Source organism: Amphibalanus amphitrite, unplaced genomic scaffold (assembly GCF_019059575.1).
Source record: "Amphibalanus amphitrite isolate SeventyFive unplaced genomic scaffold, NRLGWU_Aamphi_draft 001100F_arrow, whole genome shotgun sequence".
In the NCBI taxonomy this organism is placed as follows: Eukaryota; Metazoa; Arthropoda; class Thecostraca; order Balanomorpha; family Balanidae; genus Amphibalanus; species Amphibalanus amphitrite.
Genome location: NW_024882594.1, coordinates 89,755 through 110,871, shown reverse-complemented (window position 1 = coordinate 110,871; position 21,117 = coordinate 89,755). Strand labels below are relative to the sequence as shown.

General features: G+C 46.2%; 1 protein-coding gene and 2 long non-coding RNA genes across 11 annotated transcripts in view; 2 read left to right on the top strand and 1 right to left on the bottom strand.

Annotated features, from left to right (window-relative positions):
- The window catches only part of LOC122370114 (F-actin-uncapping protein LRRC16A-like), a 55,779-nt gene extending 47,846 nt beyond the window's left edge, over positions 1–7,933 (top strand). For 4 of the 7 annotated variants that reach the window (XM_043345384.1, XM_043345381.1, XM_043345383.1 and 1 more), the window contains 3 exons: positions 5,394–5,528; positions 6,566–6,630; positions 7,114–7,933. In XM_043345384.1, coding sequence (XP_043201319.1) covers positions 5,394–5,528; positions 6,566–6,630; positions 7,114–7,260 — 347 coding nt within the window. In that variant the 3' untranslated portion in view covers positions 7,261–7,933. The remainder of the gene's footprint in view (positions 1–5,393; positions 5,529–6,565; positions 6,631–7,113) is intronic. The other 3 variants (XM_043345387.1, XM_043345385.1, XM_043345386.1) reach the window with 1 other exon arrangement.
- Positions 7,934–9,444: 1,511 nt separating this feature from the next.
- On the bottom strand, positions 9,445–13,397 carry LOC122370119. 3 transcript variants are annotated; one of them, XR_006254519.1, is made up of 3 exons: positions 13,370–13,394; positions 11,834–11,949; positions 9,445–11,239 (listed from the first exon to the last, which is right to left on the bottom strand). It is a non-coding gene; the product is annotated as an uncharacterized LOC122370119 (long non-coding RNA). The 3 variants fall into 3 exon arrangements; XR_006254518.1 differs by having other exon boundaries at positions 13,339–13,376; XR_006254517.1 differs by having other exon boundaries at positions 11,834–13,397.
- Positions 13,398–13,500: 103 nt separating this feature from the next.
- Positions 13,501–16,058, top strand: LOC122370111. The gene is made up of 4 exons (XR_006254515.1): positions 13,501–13,513; positions 13,707–13,914; positions 14,599–14,783; positions 15,205–16,058. It is a non-coding gene; the product is annotated as an uncharacterized LOC122370111 (long non-coding RNA).
- Positions 16,059–21,117: the final 5,059 nt, after the last annotated feature.

The window sequence follows — 21,117 nt, the reverse complement described above, 5'->3', positions numbered from 1 at the left end:
ACAGCCACCTTTGCAGGGTAGCCAGACTTGGCAATGGCATCCCAGACCGCCGAATCCAGTCATAGGTCCTCCGAGAAGAGTGGAGACGCAGATCCAGAGCCTTCAGTTTTGTGTCATCATCCCACGGACAGGGCCTCACCCCGTAGATCAGGAACTTGGCCTGTGGGCAGAAATAATAATGCTGACTGAGCCCCCTAATGAATGTTAGTTGCCCTGTTTGAAATTTCTTTACTTAAGTACCATTTTTGCTATTATATTAACTTTGATGCGCTTTGAAACTTGCACTGCCAAATAAATGTTAATAGATTTCAAGTTCGCTTCTGGAAAATGTGCTATTTATAAGGTAAACAGAACCAAAAAGTACTCTTCTGTCATCAACAAAAACCCATTTTGAGGCTAGTCACTTGCCATGATGTTGCCATCTTTGTTTTGGCCTTTTTATGATGACATCACATTTACCTACATCAGGCTTCATTGACCCATCATTGTAAAAGAGTGCTAAGAGAGTTTTTGAGATGTTTTGTTATATAACTTTAGAGATAAAAGCATTAACTTGCCATCATTTTATGTGGAATTTGGTGTTTTTCATGCCTACTGAAAGAAAACTTTATGAAATTATATTTAGATGTTATTTTGTATTTTTTTCTTCCCTGTCCCTTAGCACCCCACATCCACCTCAAAATATGCATATGTCCGGAAAAGACGAAGAGGATGATGAATGAATGGGTGGATTTGTTATAAGTTTTTCAGGAAACATGTGCAATACATGTGGCAATACACCTATGCATTCATTTTCCCTGTACACCTACTAGTTTATGTGGTACACACAGAGTTTTGGAGATGTTTCAATTTCGTGAAAATGTAGCATGATTTTCAAAACCAAGTTCAAAAAGAACCAAATCACTTGCATGAAAAACCATGCCATTTTGTCCTATAGTCAAGAACAAAATAGTGCCAACTACCACTCTCAAGTTTTTATTTAACCTTCTCAAATTTAAGGCAATTCCACGACAAATCACCTAATTTTTTTCCAATTGTTCACCATGACCTCTCCGATTTTGCTCAAATTTGGCATGTAAGTTGACCTATGGGCATTACTTCGTCCCAGTAAATTTTTAGTCTCTAGGTCACAGGGGTCATGAGATATGGGTCATGCAAATTTTTAGGTTTTCCGGAACATTGAAATATAAAGTATTTTTTATCTCCGAAACGGTTCACCGGATCAAAAAAAGTTATATATGAAATAAGAAGCGCAAAGGCTGGTGCGTCTAGCAAAAATGTGAACGAAACCCCAAGGTCATTTTTTGACCCTTTGACCTCGTGACCTTTTCTTGACCCCGTGACCTTTCAAATTTGTCCTATTTTAAAAATTCTGATTTTTTCTATCAGAGATGTCTTATCCATGCTATTAATAGCGGTATGTGATTTGGTTGGTATATCGGACCCGTTGACCTCAAACTGAGGTCAACAATGTGGTCATGACCTGACATGAAAATGACATCTGCCGAGAACGTCGAGAATCATAGGCAATATGGGTGTCATATGAAAGCTTACTTCACGGAGAATGCATTGGTGGTGTTTTTGAGTAGGTATGGGCCGGGTCAAGGTCACATTAGGTCAGTGACCTAACACAGCATTGTGTTCTTTGAAGGTGGCGTATTTAATTTGTTTGGTAAGCCCAGTGATCAGCACACAATAAAAAAAGGAAACAAAACGTCATAAAACATCGTCTGTCTTTATTCAAAAAGCACAGATAAAATGCATTCACCCATATACACACACTCGTACAAACACACGCACATACATACACCTTGTTCGAGGAAGATCTTTCAAACAAACCTCAGTAACACACGCGGTGTGAAGAACGAGTCTTAGAAGACTAGTAGAGCTTGAAGGCTGCTATGGTGTGGGAGTCGAGCGGTACAAAGCGGTGAAACGTCCTGGTACACTCGGGGGCAGATTGATGTTCCACCACTCCCTACCCATCGGGCTCCCATGGATCAGCAGTGGCTGCTGCCAGTGTTGCCTGCCCTCAGCACTGCTCAGCACTGCCTGCCAGTGCCAGTGCTGCCAGTGCTGCCACTGGCAGCAGCCAGTGCTGAGCCATGGGAGCCCGATGGGTATAGGGAGTGGTGGAACATCAATATGCCCCCGAGTGTACCTACTACCTACCCCTCACCGTGCGGGCACTTGTGAACCGTTCTCTTTCATTTTCGTCTTCGTTCCTGCTATTTGCGTTGCCGAAACGAAGAAGAAATGCATTTTATCGGTAAGGTGGTCCTCACAGTATTACCAATACCATCGCATGCGCTTTTGCCATGCGAGGTGGCAAAAAAATCCACTCACATTGAACACCGAAATCCTCGGCATGATGACATATATTTGCAAAATTGTATTTGTTCTTGTACTGGGACGCTGCTCGGACAGAGAAGTAGTGTATTTTTTAGTCTTGGGCATTCATTTCAAATGTGGGGAATAACCACTGCCTGAAATGCCGCTTCAGCTCCCGCGTCAGCTCCCGCAACGCAAATAGCAGAAACGAAGACAAAAATGAAAGAACGCTTCACAAGTGCCCGCATGGTGAAGGGTACCAGGACGTTTCACCGCTTTGTACTGCTCGACTCCAATACCATAGCAGCCTTCAAACTGTCCGAGTCTTCTGAGACTCGTTCTTCACAGCGCGTGTGTCACTGGGGTTTGTTTGAAAGAACTTCCTCGAACAAGGTGTATGAATGTGTGTGTTTTTGCGAGTGTGTTTATATGGGTATGTGTGCATTTTATCTCTGCTTTTTGAATAAAGACAGACGATGTTTTATGACGTTTTGTTTCCTTTTTTTATTGTGTGCTGATCACTGGGCTTACCAAACAAATTAAATACGCCACCTTCAAAGAACACAATGCTGTGTTAGGTCACTGACCTAATGTGACCTTGACCCGGCCCATACCTACTCAAAAACACCACCAATGTATTCTCCGTGAAGTAAGCTTTCATATGACACCCATATTGCCTATGATTCTCGACGTTCTCGGCAGATGTCATTTTCATGTCAGGTCATGACCACATTGTTGACCTCAGTTTGAGGTCAACGGGTCCGATATACCAGCCAAATCACATACCACTATTAAGAGCATGGATAAGACATCTCTGATAGAAAAAATCAGAATTTTTAAAATAGGACAAATTTGAAAGGTCACGGGGTCAAGGAAAGGTCACGAGGTCAAAGGGTCAAAAAATGACCTTGGGGTTTCGTTCACATTTTTGCTAGACGCACCAGTCTTTGCGCTTCTTATATCATATATAACTTTTTTTGATCCGGTGAACCGTTGCAGAGATAAAAAATACTTTATATTTCAATGTTCCGGAAAACCTAAAAATTTGCATGACCCATATCTCATGACCCCTGTGACCTAGAGACTAAAAATTTACTGTGACGAAGTAGTGCCCATAGGTCAACTTGCATGCCAAATTTGAGCAAAATCGGAGAGGTCATGGTGAACATGCCTAGGTGATCTGTCATGGAATTGCCCATAATTAAGAACTTAATGTGACTCAAAGTTTTGCCCACGCAACTGTCCCTTAGCACCCCACTGTCCCTTAACACCCCGTTTTACGGTAGCTACCTCTCTCAATTCTACTGCCAACATCCTCATTTAATTTACCTGTTGTTCAGTGAAGAGACCATTTTGAGCTGCTGCTGAATTGGCACAGGACCTCCGAAGCTCGCTCAGCTCACACTTGAGCATAGCAACCTGATGCCGAAGATCCTCAACTTCTCCACCTCCTGGCTGCTCCTCGTGCACTGTCATTGTGGCTTCCACTTCTTCCACCGATGATTGCAGGGCAGCAGCAGCAAGCTTCTTCCTTGTTCTTTTCTGAAGGCCCGCAGTTCCACTGCTGGTCATCGCACTGCGAAGAAAAACAGTTCATATGTGAACTCAGGTCTAAGGTACCAACATTTCTCAAAAAGTAGTTTTATAAGTGAAATAAAGGATGCCACCTATCCAGAGATTTGCTGATGCACTCATGCACAACTTAAGATCAATTTTGCAATTATGACAATTGACAATACAAATATGAGGCTGACAGGTTTAGTGACAGGTTTATGCTGATGAGGCTAACAGCATAACAATGCCATTTATGATAACAGTATTAGCATAAATAGCATTAGCCTATTTATATTTGCACCACAAAAAAAACTGAGGATGGTTAGTGAAAAACTGAATTAGTGAGTGTTGCATTCATTACATTCTCCATATTGTTGTGCTCTCACCTAGCAGGATCAATGTCTAATGAAGGTACTGCCGAAGGAATCAGAGCCCGACGGGGATTCAGCATGGGACTTTTTCCTGCATTCAGGAGCTCCCACTGCAGATCTCTCTGGTAGTCATGCTCAGTAAAATGCAGGCTGCAAACGCGCTTGTCCTTGACACTGGCTGGTTCAGCGAGTCGACGAATCTTCTGCCACCACTCATCAGCAAGTGCCTGATCTTTCGGGAAAGAATGCAAAATCACACTTTTATCTCTTTCTTTCCAGTTTGTATGGTGTTTACACCCCGGCACTGCACAGCCTGGCATATCCAAGGCAGCTCGCACACCGTATTGACTGAAAAATATCAATCAATTTCTACCAGCTAGCAAAAAAGCACAGAAATTCCACCACTCTCGTTTCACCAACCCTCCAAAACGCACAAAACACGCCAACTGCGCCACAAAAAGCCCCAAGAATTGCTTATTTGAACGTAGCGCCGTTAATAACGGCTGTTCGGCGAAATCCAGTCAGCTGACTAATCCATTTATTTCTGAAAAACGTCGTCGCATCACATGAATATATAATCAAAGATAGTGTTTATCACTATAAAATACAATATAAATTAATTTGAAGTGAAAATAAACATTAATCAAAAAGAAAACTTATGAAAAAGTATTAAACAGTTACACCACATCTAGTACCTACTAGAGTCTAGCATAAACCTACCAGAAATCCATCCATATTTCACACAATAGACTAGAATCTGGTTCCTACCAGCTACTAGATGCGCCTTCCATATGTGACGTAGGCATGGCCAATGAGCAGACTTGAGTATACCCAGTATGTAAGTACCCTGGTCCAAACCAACGACTGACTGATTCTCCCGACTCCCCTCCCCGTCCGTTAGGTGGCGGCAGTGTGTCCAGCGGTGAGGCCGAGGACGCGTCGGGGGCGGCCAGCCCGCCGGCGGTGGCGTCTGTACTCTAGTCTGTACCGTTGTCTGACTGTCCCTCTCCCCGTCCTTTAGGTGGTGGTAGTGTGTCCAGTGGCGAGGCTGAGGACGCAGCAGGGGCGGCCAGCCCGCCGGCGGGGCTTTGTACCCCGGCTTATACCAGTGGCTGACCTCTCCTCTCCCCTGTTTAGGTGGCGGTAGTGTGTCCAGTGGCGAGGCCGATGATGCCGCGGGGGCGGCCAGCCCGCCTGCGGTCGACAGCGGCCCGGAGTCGTGGAACTCTCGGCCAGTCGACCCGGCGCCCGCAGTCACCGACGGCGCACCAGGTGAGCTCTCACGCAGGCGGGATTTGACCGGCTGCATCCGTATTGTGAGTTAGAACGGGAGGAGGATGTCGGAGCGGACGTATAAGGCTGTATTCTAGGGTTGGAACGGGATAGACAGAGTTGCATGTAAGTTTGGTGTCGGCTCGAACAGCCTAGCAGTAGTGTAGGCCATAGTACGACCGCCACGTTTCGTCACAGAGCCGCACGGTCACTGACCCTGTCTGTACAAAGGCTCGGCCTTGGCTGGCATGCTGCCTGCATGGGCCAGTTTGTTCGCTAGTTGATTTAAAACGAGCCTGTTATTGACTGACTCGTGAATTATTGCTTAGGTGTATGTGAAATATGGTATTGATGTTCCGTTCTGATTTTTTACGGGTAGGTGTTAGAAATGTTATTGTTTTAATAACGTCCAACAAGAAGATTTAACTTTGTGTTTCACGTTTTATTAACAATTAACTTGGTTCAGGTTTAACAATGTGAGGCAACCGCTACCGTCCTTAACATAACATTATGTATTCTGTCCTTATACATAACTATTACCTAAACCGGATATTCCAATCATATGTCTCAGCTATATTTTTCATTTTTGATCTGAGAATCGTGTGCTGCAAAAATTAAATCGGAGTTGTCAAGGCTTAAGACAAGTCAGAAATATTGCGATATTGAAAATGGCCAGAGATTACTATGAGTACTGTATGATCACATTAGCGTTTTGTTTGCACTTGGCTTGTCATTTTTGTTCACTGGTTTTGCCTATCACCGTAGTTTGATGATCGAATGCATGCCAAGTAGTGTCACCGATATTCGATCTCCTCCACACCCTCCCTGTACAATAGGCGTGCCGCCAACTGACGCCACTGAGCCGGTTCACAGTCAGTTTAGCTTGTGCTGCTTGTGTTTTGTTTTGTTGCTGGTTTTGCTCTCAGTTGCCTTGCCATTATCATTTATCCCGCCTGGCGCGGCGGCGGTCCTAAATGCTCGGTAACGGAATCCTAGTGTCGCGGCCCGGCACTAACGCTTTGTACCTGCACCGCTAGATGGAAGCACCGGTTCACCGAGTGTCCAGCGCCCGCGCAGGCCGCTCACGACGGCTGAACTCCAGGTAAGTGAATGCTGATTGTCACGGCCGTCTACCTGGACCGACTAAGTCTCCTAAAACGAAGAGGAGGCTCTGGTAACCAAATACTTGAAGAAAGGTTGCGTCTTACAGCTCAAATGATTTCGAACTGGTGCTCGAAGTATCTGTCTGGCCCTTGCCAGGCGCTACTGCCAGAGTCCAGAAGCCAGCACCTTGTGATCTATGACCTTTGCAGTGAACGTGTACGACCTGACCTCCGCACTCATGAACTACGTGCTCTCCGACGTAACCCTCTATTAGTTGCCCGTTGTGTTGAGGTGGACACGTTTTTAGTCCGATGGGATTGGGGAGCTCAGTTCACCATCATTTGGCGCCCCGTTTTAATGCCTGACGCTGGGGAGTCTGAGGCTGGACATTGAACATCAGTTGACTGTCCTCCGCCCTGACTCCTGTAGACCTCAGTTGTCTGTCTCCCCGCTCTAACTCCTGCCGCCGGACGTGTTACAGAGTCTGATGGAGAGCTCAGTTGACGGGCCGCCGCCGGTCGCTGCGCTCAACCCTGACGCCGCTGCCGCCGGCGCCGTGCCGGCGTCTCCCGTGCCAAAACTGGTGCTGGACCCTTCCTTCTCCCTGGATGACGTCATCAACGTGTAGCCGGCCTGTGGGGATGACGTCATCTGACTGTGTGCAGTCGGCCGACTGGCCAGTTCAATACTCTCGGCGCCGTGACGTCACAGTGCGTATGTATGACGTCACCGGCCTCCAGCGGTGCCTTGGACGATGCGACCGCTGACTCGCGCGTCCGATGGCTCCACTCTGCAGCTTTTCGGCATTTATCTCAACAGGGCGCACAACGACGCTGTTTGGCGTGCGTGGGCGCTTGTCTGCTCGTGCGCGCATGGTGAGACTCCGCATATGTATTTGCTTGCGTGAAAACGACGGAACCTACCTGCATTTGTAGGCGTGTAAGAGTGGTTTGCGATTGAGTGAGAGCGCGAGAGAGCGAGTAGGCTCCGCTGGCTCGGGAGCGTTTCTGAAGCTGGGTTGGGGCCGGGGAGGGATGGGAGGTGCATATAGACTGAGTTGCTGGCGCGATGGATCCCTCTGCAGAGGGGACGGGCCGCCCCCCGGCGCTGCTGTGACAACCGAGACGCACCAATCCGGCGCGCACCAAATCGCTGATTTGTTGTCTACATCGGGCGCCCCGCGCTGCCGCCACTGTGAGATTGATTGTGTTATCGTCTATTATGTTCGAGGTACCAGCCGTTATATTTTATATTTATATCTGCCGAGTATATTCGATGATATATACAGTTACGACATGCCATTTGGGTGTTTGGTTTTGGCGGGAGACTGGACTGGTCTGATGGTGGGTGAGTTGACGGCGGTGTCACGACCATAACACTGGAGGATAAAAGGACTGTGTTAGGTTCAGCCTAATATACCCTGGGTTCAGCCACGGTCATAGAATACTAAGGTAACACGGAGCCGAAGCTTCAAGCCAGGGGACATGGGAGGCATGCCGTCAGCTGTCCATTTATAAATAATCGGTTTCTTTGACTTAATTTCTAATGTTTTTCTGATGTTTTGCATCAATGAGGTACATCAAAAATTAAGTTTTATTTTTTTTTTGAGGTCGAAAATATTTTGTTGTCCAAACTATCTCCGTTTAAAGAAAATAGACAAGGGGAGAGTTTACCCAGGACCCTATGGAGAGAGTCAACCCAGGGCCCTATGGGAGGCATGTTTATTAATCCCACCCAGAAATGACAAAAAAAGCCTCTGATTGGCCAGTTTTGGCTGACAGACGCAGAATATTTGTCAGCAATAGAATACAATGCTTTAGCACGTTTTCAATAATGACGCATCCGTTACATTTACAGGTTAGGGCAGCTAAAATATTGTAATGGATCTAACATGTTAAATATAACATTTTTGGAAGCCCGTACAGATTGTTTCTAGTGAGTTAGGTGTTACAAAGTATTAAAAGAAATGATTGTTATCTGTTAAATAAAGAACAAAAGCTTTTAGCTACTAACATCCGCCTGACAGTCTCCAGAATCCTGCGTACGGGGACACCGCAGTTTCTGTTTATGTTATCGCAATGGGGAAAAAATGAAATTTTAAATGAGTTAGTATCGTGCTAAGAAGTACTGATACTTTCAAAACTAAATGCCTTTCAATTCAAATTCCAGAATATCCTTTCGCGGAAATAGCCCTTCTCAGCCTGTCTCTAACGCTACAAGTCTGAACAGTGAGCGTCTCATGCGTTGCTCACGTATCGCGATAAAAAGGACGGTGTCATATAATCAAATGAACTTTTCTTATGCATAGAGCATTTGAAACATCACACCAAACGCCTCCCTTCCTTGTTTTCCACTGCTGCCTTTCACATACCTTACCTAGTACCTACCCAATGAGTCAGACCGTTCCAGCTCGACGTTCCTTATCTACTGCCTCACATTCAACGGCCATATCCCACCTACGCTGAAAACCAATCGGAGGCACCTTCAATCGTCCCTTGAATAAAATTGCTACCTACACGGATTTAGAGGAGAACGAGGCCCAGAAAAGGCGTGCATAAAACGATCGGTTTCGGCCCCCATGGAATAAGCCAGGAGGTAAAATCATATTGATTGAAGAACATTTTCGAGGACATGATATCTATCAGATATTATTTTGCAAAGGTACTGTGAACATAACGTCCGCGTATCGCAGCTCTGAATCTGCTGGTGTCACTTGTCAGTCCCATGCAGCAGCCACCGGACCACTGCCCCGCCGCCTGCCGTTCGCTGATCATACAGGCCGGCTGTCCCAGTGTCTCATCAAACGATCACAGCTGACTCATTATTTATAAAATGTCAAACAAAAACAGACACCCAATATTATAGATCACGCCAGCTCTTTCAGTCATGCGCGTGGAGATATATCGGTAGTTTTCCTATCACAGATCACACTGAACAGAGGAAAAGCGTACACACGCAGCAATAAATAATGCATTATCAAGTAATGCATTACACCGATCGATGCATCGTGGAATACACCGAAAAAATACATCACTGCTTTAACGTTCCCCAGGTGGGTGGGCCGTGGGGGCGTTTTTGGCCACACCTGACAATTTTGTGCTTGCATAGATAAAACGACACGAAACTTAGTATAGCTTATGTATAATGCATCGATTCGCATCAATTGTGAAAAAAGTAACCCCATGTCACCTAAGGTCAGGTCAGGTCACCATGAAGTAGAAGTTTGAAACTCGAGCTATTGCATGAGAGAATCAGTACCAACATCTTGAATATCTTTAATTTTGATCTCGGTGGTGACCTAGGGTCAGGTCAACTTTGCGACGTCTCCAGTTTCAGTCAGTATGAGGAACTCGAAATGTTCTGCTTTTGAAACAAAAGCACTCAAACATCGGGATCTATCGTATGCTCCTGAGGTCATCTCAGGTCATGTAACGCCTCCCAACAGTTTATTTTTGTACATCGATTTTAGATGGAACGTGGCCAGAGCGCTAAAAGCATCATAATCATAGGCGGCGGAACAGGCCGAGGGCACCGGGGCACCGTGCCCCCTTTGATTTTGGCATTTTAACATTAGCCCTATGGGCGTTGCATGGAAAGAATGAGACCAAAAGTCGGCAATGCCCCCTTAATTGAAGGTGTTCCGCCGCTACTGATGTTAATCTCAATTTCAATGTAACGAATCAATGACATGCAAAATGGCATTTTCTGCGACATTGACCTGAGGTCAAATTTATTAAGCTGACCTTGTTAGGCCAAGAAGACGAGAGAAACGCAGTGCCGGTAAAATCAACGTAATAAAAGGTTGGTATCAGTTTAAACAATTTTTAAAGAAAAGACGACTTCCGAAGCAAGCCGATTGTTCAGTTTTTGCCCTTTGGAGGCTTAACCCTAGTTGACCTTAGCTCAAATCTGAGAACCTGAAAGATTTTCGAAAGAGCTATCGAATTCGCTTTTCCGCGGCGCTGTAGCTTCTTTGGTTCCCGAATTATGAACCAATTTGTGAAGTTGTCAAAATCGGGGGCCAAAATTCGTCATCATTTTACTTTTGGTGACCTCCAGTGACCTCAGCGATGACCTGATCAAAAATGACCTGTATGATTCTGAAGAAAAATAGCGATCTATAGATTGATTTTACTGCGTCTTTCCAGCTTTGCTACATTCCAAGATAACCTGGTGTGGCCGAATACACCTCCCCCCCCCCCCACCAAGTTGGCTGAGGGCCACCCGGGCGCGGGTTAATAACATGGCGCAACAGGTTTTGTTATCAACTTATCCTTTTCACACATAGGCGACACTTAACACTAGATATCACAGCCAACGCCTATCACCAAACTGGTGGTGGGCTTTGGCCAGCGATCGCCGATCGGGGCCAACGCGGGCTCTTACTCGTCCACAATCAGCAAGAATGATGAACTATAGTTGCTCCAGACCGGCCACTTCAATCTAGCGTGTAATCTTCAGTCCACATCAGAACCACTAGTGAAACTCTACTGAGTGGGCCAACTGCACTGCATCTTTGACCTCCTTTGCAGCTCTGGCTTTTCAGAATTTGAACAGCCTTCTCTTTCCCACCCTTCTGTGCTGATGAATGATGATCCTTTGGAAACCTGGAAAAAGACAGTACAACTCAGGGAGATGAAACTAATTTGCTATGGGTCTGTTCCAGTCGCACTTCCTAACACATCTAAACTCCTCAAAGAGCAAGATAGAGGAGGTTGGAGCAGGGCCCTTCTTGGCTTTGTAGGGGCGAAAGCTGCCACTGGAACAGGGAAGCAATCTTGGAGGAGTTAAGAGGTGTTAGGAAGTGCGACTGGAACAGACCCTATGACAATGTCTGTGCATAGAGCAAGCAGATGGTAGAAGTGGTCAATTGGTGAGTGGAACAAATGCAAATGCCAGGAAAGCAGCATAGTTTGTGATAGACATGATGCAGATGTTGGCCAAGCTGACAAGGTAGATATAATTACCAGCTTGTTATACTAGTCTATAACTCATCATATTTTCATGTTTAACAGAGGGAATATAATGTAAAAAAGCCTTAGCCAGATGAAAGTAGATAATATAAGTTCTATAGAAAAAATGTTTATGTAAGTAATGTAGGATTTGTGGTTTTTAGAGGCTAGGTAAATGTGTTCCCTGTTCAACAATTCTTCAGCATTCAGACATTGATGTCAATGTACAATGTACATGCATCAACATACCTGTTGTGAAGTGATTCTGGGCTGCTTTCCTGAGCAGTTGATGGCCACCACTGGAATCTTAAAAACACAGCTAATTTTTTTTCCATTTTGTTAACTATGACTGAGGATCTTCTGTGCTGAAAGAGAGATAGACAATAGACATCAGCTGATAGACATTGTACAATGTACAACTCATTTGTGAAACAAGATCAATTCCATTTAGGGGGTAGGTCATAGGATAATGGTGACATGAATGAATTTCAGTTTTCACTTTTCACCAGTCCAGGTACCTGGTGACAAAATGAAATATTGTAGGAGGTATCAATGATAATGTTTCTGGTAGAAAATGCAGGCATTTTAGAATTCAGTTGAAGCTTTAGATGGAGAATTTTTGGAAAATATTTGCCACAAATAACATTGGAATCTCAGAAACAAAAATCAAATCTTACTTGATGTCAAAAACAAATCAAACTATTACCATTGAGCACCAAGCAGCATGCTGAGTAGTCATTCACTAAGACATATGCATGTTACACATGGCTACAGTACTTTGAAATAGCTTTTATAAAATGTATGCACTCATGTAATCTTAACATGTAAAATGTCAGCTAAAACTTGTTTTACACTAAACCTGCTAAGCCAAGAAAAAAAGATAAATATGAGAAGCCCAAAACAAGTTATTCAAATATAAACACAGGTAACGTTACAACAAAACTGAGTCAAAACACTCAAAACTAAGTGTTTCAATGAACGCAAGATTAATGTGTGTCACAGAAGCAGCTGTCCACTGTAAAACAGAGTGGGCACAGCATGGTGAAAGCAGGAAGTGCTGCACAAAACTGAATTGAGAAGAGTGCCCGACTAACTGTATCTACATCCCTTTACATGTAGGTGCTTACAAAATTTGAGCACAATCAGCCAAAACTTAACTGTGAAGGAGGCCATGCCCACTCGCACATGAGAGGTGTGCAAAAACATGCCTGTAATACCTTATGCCTAGATACATAAAGATGAAAATGTGTTGTGTCTGTGAGCCTGGTTAGTGGCATGACGTGACATGACTATTATCAATACCTGACAGTACAATTATCATGATATTATCATTATTGCAATTGTAATAAAAAATGATCAATTGAACTTTTCTTCTCACTTTATATAGCCAAAATACCTGATATTGTTTAATATTAAGTTTGCGTACTCCAAAATCGTAACTTCTGCTTCCTCCAGTACTTTATAAGTTTGCGCAAGACTATTATCCATCAGATGTAGGGACGATCATGACCACTTGACTAAAAAATGGTTCACTTGGTTCTTACAAGCCTGTTAACTCACTACACAAGGGGAGGGGGCACTGCAAAAGGGTGTGGAAATCGCCACATTTGTCTCATGATGTTTGATGTATAATAATCGGTATCAAAATATCGTCGTATTAGTATGCAAGGTCACCAAAGAATGAGCCAACGTTATTTATCAAATATCAAAGCAAATTGGCGATATCTAGCAAAACGAAACACATAATTCAACACCTAACGATGCCGGCCGAGTCCCCGATACCACCATGGCGACCGCTGAAGTCCAACTGGCCGGCAACTGGCCAATCAGGGAGCTTGTTTGTCATTTCTGGGTGGGATTAAAAAACATGCCTATGGGAGAGAGTTAACACGTGCTTCTATGGGGCGAATTCGATGCAACAATGGCGCAGTAGCGACATTACTCTTGTTCGATGTTTTTCGGACGACAAAGATTCTACGCCATTCGGCCAATCACATTCCATAATTGCAGCCGAGCCCCCGTTGATCTAGAACGGGATTGGCCGGACGACGTACAATCTTCGTCGTCTGAGAGACATCGAACGAGGGGTACATCGACTGAACATACATTGCGATTCATTCAGTATTTTATGACCGTGATTGCAATCCAAATTTGCATTTGAGCTCAGCAGTCGAGTGTGGTGCCAAAAATACCAGAAGCGATGTCCTATATACGGCCTTGACCAGAAGTGTTGCATGCCCTGGATGCAGAAAAACAAGATTGAGATGAGTGGATCAAGATGTATCTTTCGTGCAGATGTATCAAGATCCTTTCACTTAAGATCCATGCAGGTGAGGTTCCAGTGAAATTTGAATTCGATAGGTAGCTATTTTTGATTTTGCTTTGATACTTGTGGTAAGGAAACATGATTATGGTTGCATGAACCGCCCACTGCTCATTGCTGTCTTGTCTCACGTTCGATATCCGATCACCATTCTTAAATAGCTCACCCCATATGGAAATCAGGTTTCAGGAGGCCACTAGGCTTGTGGGGCCTGGTCTCAATGAGCTCCCAGTGCTAAGGACAGTAAGGCTCATATGCTGGGTAAGGTCAGGTTCAGGTAGGCCAGTATGCACTCTGCAAAGCATGGCAATTTCGACAAGATCTCGTCTGTGCTGGCTTGTCCGGCTGGTGAGGCTTTGGTGTGGCGTGGATTTAGCTTGGTGCAGTGCGGATTTTGTGTAGCGCAGTGCAGATTTGGTCTGGTGTGGTGAGTGGTCAGGTGGTGGGGGATGTAGTGTAGTGCATTTTAAATGTGGCTGATAGGTGTGCGGTGGTCAGAACGGACTGTGCCAGTGCTGGACGCTGGTGCCTGGTGGTCCCACCAATCACGGGGGTCATCTCCTGTTGTGACCCAGGGCCCAGGGGGTCTAGTCAAAACCTTACCTATTTCTGCTAACCTAAACCTATTTCTTACAAATTAGGCATAAATGTGATTATGGTATAATGATAATTAAACCTGGCCCTTTTTCAGGCGCAAGCTTTGGATGAACTTCTGCTTCTGCAGTCGGCATTCTTACAGGAGAACCCAAGATTCATTGTACCTACCTGTATGCATTTCAAAACTGAATAATTGATAGCAACAAGTAAATATTTGAAGTTGCAGCCAAATGCTGTGCCTTCTCTGCTGCAAGAGCTACATGTCACCATTGAAGCAAGGTAAGTGTTAAAAGAAATTGTTCACCTTCTGTGAGTAACTTGATAAATAAAATTTAAAAAGGTGTGTTAAAAATGTGATGAATAAAATTTAAATGTATTCTAACTTGGAATTACACACTTCTTCTAAAGGGATTTCATTATTTTAATGATTAGAGTTATGAACACTTACAGCTGAACAACCTATCAGCTGCAAGGGATTCTGCTCCTGTAAGTGCTCTCATCGCTGATTGGCCACTGTGTGTGTTGAAGAGGTTTCTGCTTGCTGTAAATGAGCACTAGAACATTAATTTAAGCACCAATATTCACTGATAAAAGGTGAATATCTCAAACGGTTCAAATATAAGGCATACACAAATCTGCTCTATCAGACTGCTATCTCAGTTTAAAATCCCATGTTAAAGGTGAACTATTTCCTCGACAGGACCAGCTCGACTCCTGCAGTAGGAGTCCAGCCTCGTCCAGTCGTCGCCGCTCGCCAAGACCAGCCGGACTCCTGCAATAGGGGTCCAGGCTGACCCGTTCGTCCAGTAACCGCCGCTCGTCAGCACCAGCTGGGCTCCTGTAGTAGGGGTCCAGCCTCGTCCAGTCGCCGCCGCTCGCCAAGACCAGCTGGGCTCCTGTAGTATGGGGCTAGGATGGCCCGTTCATCAACCGGTCCTGAAGTCACATCGCCGTCAGCCAGCCGAACTCAGTACATAAGTCACCAACCCTGAATGTTGCCAGCCAAAGTCGGCAGTTTCCTTCGGACAGTCATCTCACCAGTGTTGTACAGTGTACGAGGTTAGTGACGCAGTTAAATGCGTCAATTAAATGCGAGGACGTGCGCTTGTATGCAGCGTTTTGTCATGTTGAGCTGCATGGGTGTCGATTTTCACCGAATTGAGGGTGCCCACTGCCCGGGCGCAGCAAATCCGCCGCTGCCTTAGCGGTGACCTTGAGTCTTGACCCGCACCGTCTGTTGGGGCTCCAAAGCCAAGCCAGCCGAGCCGGCGGGGAATCTAAAGAGCTTGAGCACCCCCAACCCGGCGGAAATTGACACCTATGTTGAGCTGTATGGATGCGTTTTAGCCTTCCGCCGTGGTGGTAAATAGCAGCCTACATGCAGAATTAGGCAGGCTTATTAGCGGACTCGTTATTGGATTCATTGTGTCACGTTTGTCGGCACGTGTAAGATGTGCTTAACTGCCATTAGCTCTCGGTCTGGCGACTTCTGGGGACCACGTAATGGGGATGACAATTGGGATCCTGTGCCTTAAGCCGGCCATTTACGTCCATGGCTATATACCCCCGTACTAGGGCTAGTTATGACGTATATAGGGATCCACGAGATCTTTTTTGATGAATGTGTTGTGCAGTGTTGAGATCCGCGTGTAACGTCACTGTTTGGCCAGTCTGCCCTCAAACGCGTCATCTTTACTCGTATTTTATTTACTGAACGCTTTGCATGGTCCAGTGGTTTATATAGACATCTTCCTTGCACTAGCTAGTTTTATGTGGCCAGGTTGATTGCCTGTCAGCGCGGTCACGCTGTCGTCTTTCGATTGGTGCGCTTAAATGCGGCGAGATGAATATAGGATTTCCTTTGATGCTATTTAGTACCTGCGCCCAGCTCAACTGGGGAAGGGGGGGGGGGGCACTGCCGACTTTTGGTCCCATTCTTTCCATGTAACGCCCATAGAGCCCATTGTTAAAATGCCAAAATCAAAGGAGGGCACGGTCACACGGTGCCCCGGTGCCCTCCCCGTTCCGCCGCCTATGCGCGAAAGTACCAACTACCAACAGTTTCCAGTTGTTTGTGTCCCAAAGTTTTTTATGAGTTGGACGATTGGGCTTTTCCCATCGCTCGTTATGCAATTATTTTGTTAAACGCTCTAAAATTGTTTCTCTACAAGTCATTAGAACTTAGAAGCAAATAGATATTGATGGATACGATCTCAAGGGGGCCGATAAGAAGGAAGAGCGCGCGGCGCAATGATTGTGGAGCACAGCACACGATTAATGTGAGGCGCATTTAAGCGAGAAATAACTTCATTGAACAGAAATGAGCAGAGTACCAGCATTGAAACTGCACCAGTACCAGCATTGAAACTAAATATAAGATATCTCAGAAGGTTGCGCTTTTGGGGCCGAGTTGTGGTGCTTTACGCCGTACATCATGCTTAATGAATGTGACCGTCGTGTTTGTGGGATCCCCGTCGGTACTAGTCAGCCCCACGAATCGTGGTAGATCATAAAGATAATCTTCGCCTCCGGTTATGATTTTGATATTCTACGAAACGGGTGCTGGGTGGTACACGAAAGCAGCTTTTTCAGGTGAGTTGAAAGGGGAAGAGGTTCTTTGAATTACCATTTCGGACCATGGTTCTAAAAAGCGCTAGTTTAAAACTATTGTTATAATTCCTATCGTAAACCATCGGACGCTCGACGCTGCATTGGCATTGGTACGATGTGCCGGTAATCGCTTCGCTCGCCGAGAATGATAGCGTGGCAGGTTTACTGATATGTAGGATTATCAAATAAATGTAATAGAAACGATATTAAATCCACTACCTCTTTAGAAGCTCTTGAAATAAACCTGGCTATCTGGTTGTCGAAGCCAGGCAAATTATATGCTTGGAATGGCTGAATGTCCATTGTCCATGACATCATTAAATTGAATTATTTTCCTTCTTAGCACTTAAAATACATTTCAGCGACACAAAACTCCCAAAAGTCTGATATCTTGCCCGTGGTATCGTGGTACGATCGGCGAGTACCTAAACCTTCCTACGCAATGTCCATGGCTATGCGAAGTCTAAGGTTGGCCTACATTTGGCCTGTTTATCCTGTTTCATATCGTATCTATGATAATAAAGTGTTCACGATCGCATAGCCAAACTGAGAACAAAATATTTATTTGCAAAACTCCAGCAATACCCCTCGCTTGATACTATAAAAAATATTGCACACGATCATGCGAAGCCGTGAATCCTACCGCCACTATATATGGCCTTGCTACCGCCTTTATTTAGCGCCGGCGTTCCCGCGTTAACAATTTCTCCTGAATCGGAGGACCAATAATCAGCTGACGCACCGTTGTTTTGATGTCGGCGGACCGTGCCAGCCTGGGTTCAGCCTACCACAGTGTATATAAATACAGTGGCGGCAAATGCGCTTCGTCACGTGACCAAATCTGCACGTGCGGTTGTGGCGAGGGCACTTCCCGAAACTCTGGTGCCAACGGCCTCGCGGCGCCCATAGAGAATACATGGGGCCTTTTCTTTTCAGACCTATCGTGTCTAAACCAAGCCATTTAGTGCAAGGATACGACTGGTTTGAGATTCAGTCGTCTTTTGGCTATAAGTCGGCATAAGAAACGTATTTTTATCGGCAAAATTCGCAAAGTACTAGGTGGTTTTCCGATACCCTGGTGTTTGGCAGAAATGTGTTGAACCCAGCTGATGTAGCGTACGAAATAGGCCGTGCGTTACATGACCGCTGTGTCGGTGACTGTTCTGACCCCGACTTCGCCCGCCATCGTGCTCGGTGCGAATCGACTGGCGTCAATTTTAACACATCACAACATTTTAGCTACAATGATCCCTTTACTATGGAAGAGTTAAAGTCCGCTATAGGTGGCCTGAAGTGTGTCGCAGAAGGCCCTGATCTTGTACACAATGAGATGCTTCGGCGTCTCCCGTCACCGGGACTTGAAGCATTGCTCCATCTTTTCAATGCGCTCTGGGAAAGAGGGCTGTATCCCGAAACATGGCGGACGGCCATCATTATCCCGGTGCTGAAGGCTGGTAAAAGCGGGCTTGATCCGCTTCACTACCGCCCTATTGCGTTGACATCTGCCCTGGGCAAGCTGCTTGAGCGAGTTGTAAACGCGCGTCTCGTCTGGTTTCTGGAGGAACAAGGTGTTTTATCTAACTCGCAGTGCGGTTTCAGAAAGTATCGGAGCACAGTAGACCACATTTTAGCCCTTGATACCGAGGTTCGTTGCGCATTTAGGCGGAAGCGACACATTGGTGCATTGTTTTTCGACATTGAGGCTGCGTATGATACCACTTGGCGTTTCGGTATTTTACAAAAGCTTTTCAAGTACGGTATACGCGGTACAATGGGCCATTTCCTCGCCAGCTTTTTATCTAACCGGTCTTTCAGAGTCCGTGTCGGTGGCAACCTCTCAGAGCAGTTCCCCCAGGTCAACGGTGTCCCCCAAGGAGGAGTCCTAAGTGTTGTGCTGTTCGGGGTAATGATTAACGATATTGCCGATCACCTGCCCCCTTCCATTGGCCGTGCCCTCTTTGTGGATGACTTCTCTATCTGGGCCAGTGGTGCAACCACACGTATAGTAGAGAGACAGCTCCAGTTGGCAATTAAAAGATTAGAAAACTTGAGTGCTGTTAACGGACTACGATTCTCGACAGCCAAAACTGTAGGTGTCCACTTTTGCCGTTTTCGCCGTAATTGCCCTGACTTCTCTGTCAGGCTAAGGGGTGCAGTGATCCCTGTGAAGTCGGAGGTGAAGTTTCTTGGGATGGTAATAGACAGCCGTCTTACCTACCGCACTCACCCGCGACCGATGTTTTCGAGCTATGAATGTTTTGAAATGTGTTGCGCGTACCTGCTATGGGGCGGATCGTAAGACACTGCTCTTGCTTTATCGTGCTCTTGTCCGTTCTAGACTTGACTACGGCTGTTTTATATACGATAACGCCACGGAGACCTCGAAACGTATTCTGGACTCTGTGCACCATACTGCTCTTCGTATTGCCACTGGTGCGTTCCGGACCACCCCAGTAGCCAGCCTCCTTGTAGAGGCCCACGAGCCACCTCTTGCCTTGCGTCGCCAGCTACTGGGCATGAGATATACCATAAAACTCCGCCAGTTGCCTTCCCACCCTGCCTATGATGCAGTTTTCTCACGTGCCAACCTGGCGCTTTTCAGAACCGGAGAAGGTGCACGTACTGTCCGCTACCCCCCTTTCTGCTCTCGTATGCAATCGCTGCTCTCGGAAGCTCAAATTAAACTTCGGGGGGTCATGCGTAAGGAGTGGCCATCTGTCCCACCGTGGAGACAAGTCCCGCCAAAGGTGGACCTTTCCCTCACCGATGTGAGAAAAGGCGACATCCCTCCAGCTGTTTTAAAGGCTCGTGCGCTGGAACATATTTCAAGGTACTCTGACTACATAGCCTGTTATACTGACGGCTCAAAGACTGATGACGGTGCCGGGTGTGCTTTCGTCTGCGGCGACGCTGTGCGGTGTTTTACCTTACCTAAACATGCATCCGTTTTTTCCTGCGAATTGGTCGCTATCCTCAAACTCCTGTGTTTTATCGAGATTAATCCCGCTCGGTCATATGTTATTCTTTCTGACTCATTGAGTGGTCTCCAGTCCTTGTCACAATTCTATCCTTCTGACCCCCTCGCACAGGAGATTCTTCTTCGTGTGACAGCCCTCGACCGAGAGGGTACGTCGGTGTCTTTTTGCTGGATCCCTAGCCACGTCGGTATTCACGGCAACGAACGGGCGGACCGAGCTGCGAACCATGCTGCGCAGTATCCGTGCTCCCGCCGATTCCCTCTACCCGCCAGGGACTTTGTACCGGCGGTGGGCTCTTTCCTCCTCGGAAAGTGGCAGGAGGCCTGGAGCCAATCCCACGGTAACAAACTTTTACGTATCAAGCCAGGTTTAGCTACCTGGTTGTCGGCCTCACGCAGATCGCGACGCGAGGAGGTGGTCCTCTGCCGGCTTCGTACCGGGCACACTTATGGCACCCATGGGTTCCTTATCGGCGTTGGCTCCAGGCCTATTTGTACCAGATGTGGTGACCGACTTTCGGTCCGACACGTCTTGGTCGAGTGCCCGAGACTGGACGCTGAGCGATTGCGGTTTTTTGGATTGCGTGGCCCCCAGCTCTCTTTGAGAACACTTCTCCGCGACGACTCCCCTTTTCTCGATTCCTTTCGCCTCTTTTCGTTCATCACGGCCTCCGGGCTTCAGGTGATTTTTAACCCCCGACTTTGAGGAAGATTGGTTAGATATGGGCGCCATATAGCCTCGTTGCTGGTGCGCCCTAAAACACCAAATCATCATCATCATCACGCCTCCTAACCCCCGGCGGCCGATCGGAGGAGTCAGTAGCGCTCCACTTACGACTTTTGGCGATAGCTCAAAACACCTTACAGCTAGAGGGCTGCTATCTGGCACACCTTATCTTTGCTTCCATACGCATCTTTGGAAACCAATTGCATTTCCGTCTCAGGTCAGATCACTGACTTCTGCAATAGTCCCAAAATACCGAAACTTCGCAATGCCCTCGGTGCCAGAGGAGCTGTCACAGCGAG